This window comes from Gadus morhua, chromosome 20 (assembly GCF_902167405.1).
Source record: "Gadus morhua chromosome 20, gadMor3.0, whole genome shotgun sequence".
NCBI classification, from domain to species: domain Eukaryota; kingdom Metazoa; phylum Chordata; class Actinopteri; order Gadiformes; family Gadidae; genus Gadus; species Gadus morhua.
Window position 1 is genome coordinate 10,729,603 of NC_044067.1, and position 10,971 is coordinate 10,740,573.

General features: G+C 45.2%; 1 protein-coding gene across 1 annotated transcript; it reads right to left on the minus strand.

The window, feature by feature from the left end:
* Nucleotides 1-301: 301 nt before the first annotated feature.
* LOC115533683 (chondroadherin-like protein) lies at nucleotides 302-4,125 on the minus strand. Its single transcript, XM_030344310.1, has 2 exons — nucleotides 3,840-4,125; nucleotides 302-3,293 (listed from the first exon to the last, which is right to left on the minus strand). Exon 2 carries the CDS (start codon nucleotides 3,287-3,289, stop codon nucleotides 2,222-2,224), a length of 1,068 nt encoding a protein of 355 aa, XP_030200170.1. The 5' UTR covers nucleotides 3,290-3,293; nucleotides 3,840-4,125; the 3' UTR covers nucleotides 302-2,221.
* Between the last annotated feature and the right edge of the window lie 6,846 nt (nucleotides 4,126-10,971).

Here is a 10,971-nt window from a genome sequence, read left to right on the forward strand (position 1 = left end):
CTCCGGCAAGCAGAGCAATCAGACACACATTCCCCGGCACCTCGCCCGTGTCTGCCTGTGTCAGTGTGTGAGGAAACCAGCAACCTTCCAGTTATGAGAGGAGACGCTCTCTCCAGATGGATAAACTCAGACAGTTATTTGGCAGAAGGACAGCCGAATTTATTACGGTACTGTATGCTTCTGTAATCAAACCTTGGGTTGCTAAAGCAACGCACGCCAGTGGGACAAATATTAACACTAAGGGAGGATACGATTTTGAAGTTTGGTGTGGGAATTTAATCTTCGTGAAGAAAAAGGGATAAAGGGCAAGACTACATTAACAGCGAGGGGATTTAACGTGTGCATTTCTAATTACATTTAAATGTCAATGCTGTTAAACTTGATTGAGTGCAGTAGGAGCACATTCAATTAGAGTTCATCACATCAAAATGTATGCATCTTTTTCAGGCCTATCCCTCAGCCAAATGAACAGTAACCTTCAAATTATATTATTGATAGCTCTCTGACCTACACAGTGCCCATCCCTCCCTTACATGGAGGGATGCAGTTTGCTTCAACTTGGATATTTACTGATTATTTAATGAAATGTATGTATCTATTTTTTAAAAGCAAACTAAAAAATAAGATGTTATTTATGTGCAAATTTCTTGAAGGTTCTACATCTAACGCAAATTTGAAGTCCAGCTAGGCAAATATCTACTTCCCTCTGGTGGTATACTTTTGCATTGCACTTAGAGCACAAATACGACGCACATGGGCGGTAAATGTTACATTATGAAGTTCCTGTTTGTGTTGAATTAATTGGTAGCGCCCTCTATTGTGGATGGATAGCCAATGCGAGATCATTGAATATTGTTAAAAGCCAAAGTTAGACGTGATAAGGATAATAATACAAATAATACTTATAATACTAGTAATACCAATACTATGATAAACAGCAACTTTTGCTGACTACATTGTGTTTATTTATACAAGTTCAACATCAATATTGTTTTGCAAAACAGCAAGGGCTACAGTCAAAACACATACTCCGGAAAAAAAATAACAATGAATAAGTGACTGCTTTTATGACATATATTTGGTAGCTAGAATAAGCCAGTAAATCAGTTTCCGGTCTACCAGAAACACATACTTGTAGGCCAAGCCTGTTGCCAACAAACCGGAGTCAAAATAACCATGCAATAAAAATAAATATTATCTCGGTTGTGGGGATTATCTAAATGGGACTCATTGACATTTGGTATAATCATACAATTATTATAGGCTCTGAATGAGCACAGAGAGGCACCTGGTTGCATAGATCTCAAGAGAGTTACTTAAGGGGAATACTGGGTCACAGTTAGTAACCAAAGCATGCAGAAGGAAGTGGAGTAAAATAAATAATTCAAACGTATGTAAGACCATTGTAATCCGAATATCTGAACCAGACCTGACTGTCCCTGATGGTATACAAGGTCAATGAAACAGACGGAAAAATACAAATGGCCAATTAACGTTTCATTCATATTGATTCAGAAGGAACGGTTCAATTATGAGCTTCGAATGAAAAGCAAACAATTAGGGTATGTTTACAGCTGTTTTATCAGGATTAACATGTAATGACCATCTTACAAACACACATTAAAAAACATTTTTTTTTAAATATTTTCCATACATTAAGATTCGTATCATTAAATGCGGGTCACAACAGAAAGTCACAGAAGTAGAGCGAGAGGAAGAGTATAAAAACAAACACAAAAATAAGACCACAGTAAAGGTGATCTATAAACTATAAAAAATATAAAATCCCCTCCACAAGTGCCTGTCTGCCTGGATGCTTTCCATTTCCTCCTATTCAGCCATCCTGCCGTCAATAATTCCCTTCAGACCGGCAGCCTCATGGTGTGCACTAAAGTACTGGAAGCCAATACTCGGCTCACACGGCTTGTGCAGAAGAGTCTACTTCATTCTCATTCGTCAGTCGGTGGATGTGGAATCTTTTTTTTTATCCATCTCTTTGAAGATTTGCAGGAGAATAAACCACAAGTCACACGCTTGCGTTAAAAGGTCAAGGCAATTATTTGTGTAGACACAAATATAAAAAAATATATCCCTACTCGATTGCCTTCTCCACAAAGCAAGATCGCGGGGAAATGTGTGAGAAATCACAGGGGATTAATAGCCTGCAATTTTCTTTTGACAGGGTCCTCACTTATGCTGTCCCATGAAAAAGCACTTGCCCCTAGTAATAGCTGTACGCCTCCGTCGCCCCGCCCTCCTCCTCTTTAGCCTCGGTGCTCCTCTTGCTCCTCTCCGCCATGATCAGCGACGCCGCCACGGTGACGAGCACCGTCAGCGTCAGGACCAACACCGTCACCGTCTCGCCGACGCAGAGCTCGCCCTCCACCTCCGTCACGGCCCGACCCCTCATCTCCGCGGGCTCGCTGCACCTCAGCTCCCGGTAGTCGTCCAGGGAGATGCGACGCACCCGCCCCAGCTTGTCGAAGACCCTCTGCAGCTCGCAGTCGCAGTGCCAGGGGTTCCCCTCCAGCAGCACGTGTGCCACGGGGCTGCGCACGCCCAGCAGGGCCTTGAAGTTCAGCCCCGAGAGCCGGTTGAAGCTCAGGTCCAGCAGGGCCAGGCTGGGAAGAGGGGCGAACACCCCCGGCTCCAGGCTGCCGAGGGGGTTCCCTCGCAGGCCCAGCACCTCAAGGGAGTGCAGGGTCGAGAAGAGGCCCGTCCCCAGCACCCGGAGCCGGTTCCCTTCCAGGTGGAGTCGGCGAAGGGACGTCACCCCGCCGAACGCCCCCGGGTGGATCAGCTGGATGAGGTTGGCGCTGAGGTCCAGTCGGGCGAGGCCATCCAGGTCGCGGAAGGCTCCGATCTCTAGCGCGGTGAGGCGGTTCCCGGACAAGAGGAGCTGTGACAGGGAGCCCGGACCCAGGGCGAAGGAGTCCCCCAGGGCACCTATCCGGTTCCCGCTAAGATCCAGCCTTTGTAAGCTCTGGAGTTTGATGAAAGCCCCGGCTGCCACCGACGTGATGTTATTGGTGCTGAGAAGCAGCACCTTCAGGCCCCAGAGTGCCCCGAAGGCGCCCCGCGGGAGGGCTGTTAGAAGGTTTTCGGACAGGTCCAGATACTCAGTGTTGGAGGGAAAGCTGCTGACAGCGGCGGAGAGGTTCCCACCTGAGCAGTTGATATATTTTAAGTCCGGGAGACAGGTACATGCTTTGTAACAGGCTTTCGCTGGCCCAGATAGAGAAATGAAAGTGTACTGGAGAAAAAAACACCAATGGGTTGAGGGACTCATGTCTCTGATAAGAGAAAAAAGGGAGAAAATGGTTCTATTAAGGATTATCTAAAAGAAAGGCTATGCTTATATCATCACATGGGAAATACATCTTACAGATTTGGTCTGGGAGCATTCCCTACATTAAACATTTACAAACAAGAAGGCCCTGATTCACTTTTTACATGAATGAGCTAAACACCTTGGTGCTGTTCTAAACGCAGCTCATGTCTCCCAAACAGACAATATTTTGCGTTAGAAAAAACAGACCAACATTTGAAGCCCCAGAATTAATCCAGCAGAAAAAGGGAGGTGAGGTAGCTGTTAGCCTACTTTACTTATACCCTCCAAATCCTCTTAAGGTGTCAACAACGCCGGGGAGGAAAACATTGCATGTGAAAGTGAGAGGCTGCCGAGTATGAAAGATCAGCAAAACAACGGCAAACCAACAAACACCCCCACTGAATCAACAACAACCACCACAACTTATCCTGGAAAAAACTTGCCACTTAAATTGATGAAACATAACATAAAACATCGGGTATAGGGGGAGATTGTACATGATTCTTACCCGCCGTGGTGGCCGTCTGTGACACAGTGATGAACAACATGGGCGTCTGTTTGCCAAACGGCCAGACAGCCAGCAGACACGGCGGACAGGTGAGGCCAGAAGTCTGTCACTAGTTGAAAAAGGGTCCTCTGATTGGTCTGTGGCCTGGGGCGCACATGTTGATAGGTGAGGGCGACCGACACAATAGTGCTGTGAATAATTCACGGCAAGCAGGAAACAGCTCGTGTTCCTAGCCCCCGCCCCGACACACACGCACGCACACACACACACACACACACACACTACACATGGCTGCACACACACTATAAACACACACACTATAAACACACACACACACACACACACACACACACACACACACACACACACACACACACACACACACACACACACACACACACACACACACACGTCATGGCCTCACACACATAAGCACACACTCGGCTGCACACACACTGCTGCAAACACATACACGCACACACGTGCCCATACACACACACTACACTACACACACACACATAACACTACACACATACACACTAACACGCGCACACACACACACACACACGGCCACATGTTATACTACACAAACACACACACCACTACACACCACTACACTACACAACACACACACACACACACACACACACACACACACACACACACACACACACACACACACACACACACACACAAAACATGTTGCTGCCAAGAACCAACTTAAATAACCCTTGCGAGATCACAGACAAAACAACAAAGGAGAAACGCTATAGGCCTATTCTTTGACACGCAGGTGGGTTCCCACAATAGATGTAATTACCTTACAATCTGGATATTTCCCGAGGGTTCTTCTGAGAAAAACTTGCTAAAAGTTCTCGAGCACTTTGTGAGCCACGTATAATTTGATCACAAGGTTATTTCGCCCGAGCAACTACATCTCGGAGTTGGAGCATCCGGAGGTTAAAAGCGAGACAGAACAGCAGCGTGTAGCCTAATAGAGTGATTGTGTGTGCTTGCCTGGATGCTGGTTGATCCAGGAATCATTTATGCAGAATCATTCGAAGGCCCCGGTGCTGAGAAAACAGTATTAACAGTTCAGGTTTATTACTCAGGCTCTGTTAGCTCGCCTCTGCCTAGTAAGACTACTAAGCAAGATGAGTCGAGAATTTCAAGCTTGCTCATTGACAGACCGGTAGGGGGAAGAAGCAGTGTCACAGCAATCAACAGGGCTAATCTAGTTAATTAGCATTCATTTAACCGCCCTCGCCATACTGCTCTATTAAATAATGTCTTAATATGAATAGAATTATATTCAGGGTTTTGATTGTGCGGGGAGAAGAGGTGCGAGGGTGGGTGGGGCGGACAGAGCTGCGTTGAGCGCATGCTGATATGTCTGGAGTGGGCAGCAGATGGCGCTGTTGTTGTCTGTGTGAAAACGAAGTAAGTGTGCGTGGCCATGAGAATGTTTGGATGGCAGGCAAGGTAACGGAGGTCAGACTATGGAAGAAATAAAAAAAACGCAAGATGAAAAAGAAAGAAAACTAGTACAGCATTTCTTGCATTGTAGCAAGAGTAGTTTGTGTTTTGACTCGAGTGTCGGTTCCAGAGAAAGGGGCAAAAGCAGTGCCATGAGCCGAAGAATAATACAATGTTTCATAGCCCTCATGTTGAGTGCCTTGAGCCAATATGCTCGATGCATTAAAAACATAACAAGATTGCGACGTCAAACGTTTTTTTCCTCCTGCGAATGTGTTGGCGAACAACGTCTTGTCACGTCCATCCACCAAGAGTCTGGAGGGGCTGTTAATACTTTAAAGCCACAACATCAACCAAAAAAAACAACTAACAAACGTCTTGCTAGCTTGAGAAACACATGACAAATTGTGTTGTTTTCATGTTGTTGCAGTCTGATGTGACGGCAGCGCTCTCTGTCATATCTTCTGACAGGTCATATAATAGTGTTATTGATAATCTGTCACCCCGGGACCCTTTAGACTTTGCTGTGGCCGGCGGTGATATGTGACTGATAGGACCCTCGTGTGTGACATATAATGCAGTGTGTGTTGGGGATCGCATAACGTCAGGCTATCAACAGGAAATGGTACCTCGTGTAATCCTCAGTAGGAACACCCAGCTTGGGGTTCTTTATTCAGATGATATTCAAATTATAGCAAGAACCCGGCTTTTTACTTCCATTAGCTCAACCGGGCGGGGAAGCAAAGCATTAGGTGTCGAAGAAGTACTAAAATAAAAAAATAGGAATATAAATCAGCGGAGGAAGGTCAGACCTTGTCAATCAAACAGCAACAACAGTGTAAGTATAGTGTCTGAACCGAGAGTGTGAGTCTGCTTCTGAGATTGGGCAGTAGTCAGTAATGATGTTGTGAAAAACCTTCGTCCTTCAGTTTGAGTTCCTCCTTTTGAGTCACAGCGAAGAAACAAACCTCCTTTTTCCAGCCACGTGTATCCATCTTTGTGTCACGCCTCGAGATCTTTTATGGAGCCTCAATTTTTTAAGTCTTTTGATTTGGTACTTTTATATACACAGCCGTCCACCCACCTAGCCCTCTGTCCTTGTAGCTGCACCCCTCTATGGCACCACCGAATCAATGATTTAAGTTTCCGTCGCTGTCTTTTTGAACCAGGCCCCCCATGAATGATTGAGGGCCTAAAATGTGGTGATCCCTTCCACCATATTGGGCGCATTAGGTGGCGCTGGGTGTCTGCCCCCGGTTGGGGGTCGGGCATTGTGGGGGATCTGGCCAGCCAGCGGCCAGATCCAGGGCTCTCCGGTTAAGCTCAGCAGGGACCCAGCGGTCCGCCGGCAGGGGGCTGTGGGATAAAGGTGGCTTGCTCCCTTTGTGCCTAACACCAAGGTGCATGTGCATAGGAGCTCTCAGAGTGCCATTGAGTCACCCGGTGCACTCAATGCGCTTGGTCCCTTTTTTTTGCCTTTGACAAAAAGCGAGAAAGGGAAATAGCTAGAGTGAACCCGGACCCCCGCTCTACATTGTTGAAAAAGTCCATCCTTTGGCTGTCTGGAGTCGCACATTGTCAGGAGGAGTAATACGCTTGCGTTCTGTGAAAGGAAACCCGACTGGGTGAGAAGAAACCAATTCTTATTATTTTCCCCTCTTTCTTCCCGTCTGCCTTCATGCTTTCTTTCCTTGTTTTTCCATTTCTATCAAAATCCGCTGTTGGTATGCAAGGATGATTCCCCTTGTTTTTGGTTGTTTGTTGAACGAGCGAAACCACGGGGACTGCTTGTTACACAAGCTCGTCCGTGTCTGTGGCCGTTTGTGATCTGCCTCGCTACCCTATGTAGTACCCATGTCTGAGCCATCTACTAATTAATGCATGGTAATCTAGACTTTCAGAGGGGAATTTGCATTCTGAAGTCCTTGATCAATATACAGATGACAACAATGTGAGCGGATGGAAATTTCCCTCATTATCTTGTGACGGATATAAATTAGGCTGTATGGCAAATTAAGTTATTTCCTTATCTTTACCGTGCCTTACCTTTCCCTCCCCCCAACGTTATTAACTCCTCTCAAACTTGAGAAGCAATATCATTGCCAGATGAGTGATTATATATATATAATCATTCATATGTGCGTGTATAGATAAATTATATATATTATATTCCTAGAGAGAGAGAGAGAGAGAGAGAGAGAGAGAGAGAGAGAGAGAGAGAGAGAGAGAGAGAGAGAGAGAGAGAGAGAGAGAATCAATTTAGTATGATTGGCATACTACACACCTTAACCAGAGAGACACAAACACCTTACTTCAAAGTTGCAGCTTTCGGTTAAGATACCTATCTAATAAACCCTGCTAACTATTTCAGCTCCACATTTCACCCAGAAGTTTTACCCTGGAATGCATTTCAATAGTGAGGCAAATTGCATCTTATCTAATATATTTAATGTGTTTTCATCTCTGGTGATATCGAATACAAAATATTATAAGCATTGCATCGCCGGAATTTCACTCAAGCTAGAATTGGCAATGTATCAAAAGACTATTGAGTTACACCCACACAGACGCATACATTGGCACGATCACATGCGTGCAGAGAGGCACACACACAAAGACACACACATCACATGCACAAAAATCACATGCACACACAGATGTAAGTGAGCACACACACACACACACACACACACACACACACACACACACACACACACACACACACACACACACACACACACACACACACACACACACACACACACACACAGACGCAAACACACACACACACACACACATTTGAAAATCAATATCAGATGAATAGCTTTGATATCCAACACTGCATCTCATTAGAACATTGTCTCTGAGTCAATACAATGTCACACCGCATTCAATTTTTTATTTGTTTTGGCTGCTACGTCTGAAAAACAATTCAACAAACCACTGTGCTACGATGGCAGCAGATGCTAATGTGGAAGGGTGTGAAAACAAGAGAAGGACGCTACGCTAGCTATATTTGTCCACCGTATCGAAGGCGTCTTTTGTCTTTTCCCGACTATCCTTCAACCAGGGCGAATCGAAGGACAGAGGCTACACGTGTGGCTCGTGATATCAGAACAGATGCTTCCCCTCCACGACGGCTTTCTCTCCTCCGAGCAGAACCAACGGCGAGGGGGGGGACTATAAATACCTGAGCATAACTGATAGCCCCCACTCTGGTAGGCACAGGTGTCACTGTGTCAGACCTCCAGCTGTAAGAAAAGGGGGGGTGTGTGGGTGTCTTTCTGGTGGGTGGTGTGCGGTTGGGGGGGGAGGGGGGGTACATTAAGGTGTGTAACCCACACCGGCTCCAAGCTAAACACGTTTAACGGCAACATACTTCATAGAGCGAGCTGGGGGGTATGAGTCAGTGCAACAGGGAGGCACAGAAACGGACGGACGGACGGACGGGTGGGAATAGAAGACGATGATGATGATAACGATAACGAAGGTGATAGGTGGTATAAGTGCAATGGCTGCATCGCGCAGAGCAGGCAGTCCGTTACCTGAGATGAATGTTTGTTGTTTAGCCGCAGTCATCCACTTCCTCCACCCCTCATCCTCTCGGCCTCCATTAAGTGAACGTATGTGTTCGACACCAGTGTGGAAGCAAAAAAATTATGAACACAGGGATAATTACTTCGCCTCTCTCCGCTGAAATTGCCTGGCCGATTCCCAACAGCTAATAGCCCGGCGCCATTTTCTTATTTTTCTAAAATCAAATGGAGCTGTTGAAAATGATAAACAATGCAATGAGGCTGAGCTTCAACGTGATGGATAGCACGGCAGTCTTTGCGGTGCGTTAATGGCGCCGGGATTTAATCAGATGCCATTCTTAAAAAACACCCAAGTGCAAAAAACAATTAGTCCCACGCGTTTTCGGGGAACCATCTGCACCGAGCCCACTGATGGCAAACCTCGCGAGACGACACAGCACTCAATAAAATATACTACACAAGGCGTGTCGGAAACAGCGTTGCCAATTAATTCGCCAGTTACTAGTGTGAGACAGTCGCTGTCACTTTACGAATACACCGTGATGTATCAGCTATTCTCCCCCAATGTCTGCCCACCACTCTTTAATTTTCAACACTTAATTTTAAATACATATTCTAGCCCACCTAGCATTAGATTTAGAATATTATAAAACTGGTGCGCTTACCATATAGGCTCAGCCCTGAACGCAGCCACCTGGGTTTGAATCTTCCCGTGGTCCTTTGCTACATGTCCTCCCCTCTATCTCTCATACCTTCCTCCCTATCTCACTCTATAATAATGCATAAAAACAATAATTAATCTTAAAAAAAAAGAATAATACAAAACTACCTCAAAGTCTGCCTATTTGAGGTACGACCATATGCATGGTTGTTGTTGTTGTTTCGATGGTCAACAGACACTCTCAGTGTGTTTGATATCTCTGGTATAAGAGACGGCTGCCTGTGATAAAATAACCCAAGTTGTGCAGATACACGTGGGCATTGACCCAGTAATCTGGAGGCAAGACACTGCGTGATCTTCCTCTCAGATAGAGGGACCCTCCTCAAAGTGATTCATTACTCTAATTGCGTCTGGGTAGACAAATTGATTTAATAATGCTTTTGCATCCTTCTCCCTTTTAACTTTTAACTTTTTTTAATGATTATTTATGATTATATCACCTCGGCCAAGGGAAACACGGGGAGACGTGGTGGAAAATATATTCATGTACAAAAGCAGAGTTCGGGAGCTTCAGGGTAGAGGCGTGATCCTGTCTTGGAATACAAACAATGTCTACTGTTGAATTTATACTATTCTCTACTACAAAAACATAAATAACAATATGCTCTCCTAGTATTTTGGATATACTAGTAGAGTACTGCCCCCCTGATCAACTGTATTATACAGAATCGATACAATGGATGTTTTTTTTTATTCAAAATCAAAATGTCCACAATACAAGAAAACCATAATCTAAATGGACTACATGGACAAAGCCCTACCCTGCAGCACAAATGAGTGCCTCATATCACCCATTCATACACATAGTGTGAATACATTCAGATGCATACACACACAGACCGAGGTCTCAACCATGCAAGGAACCAGCCAGCTCGCCAGTGAGTTTTCCGGCTCAGGGACACCTCAATGCTAAGCTCGGAGGAGCCATGGATCAAACCAACAACTCCCAGTTGCCAGACAAACAGTTCCACCTCCTGAGCTACGGCTAACTGTAATATTATCAGCTAAACATATGGGGATGATGTTCGTGTTTTGTGTGTGGGTGTTTTCTTTGTGTGTGTTTGTTTGTTTTTGTGTTTGGTATGCGTTTGTGTGTTTGTCTGTTCTTATGTGTGTGTTTTTCTGTGTGTGTGGTGTACGTGTTTTGGTATGTTTGTGTGTTATGTATGTGTGGGGTGTGTTTGTTTTTATGTGAGTTTGTTTGTCTGTGTGTGTGGTCTGTGTATGTGTTTGTTGGTTTGTTTTTGTGTGTGTTTGTTTTTGTGTGTGTGTGTGTGGTATGTATGTTTGTGTGCGTGGTCTGTGTGTGTGTTTGTGTGTGTGTGTTTGTCTGTGTGTGTGTGTGGTTTATGTGTGTGGTTTGTGTGTGTGTGGTATGTATGTCTGTGTGTGTGTTCGG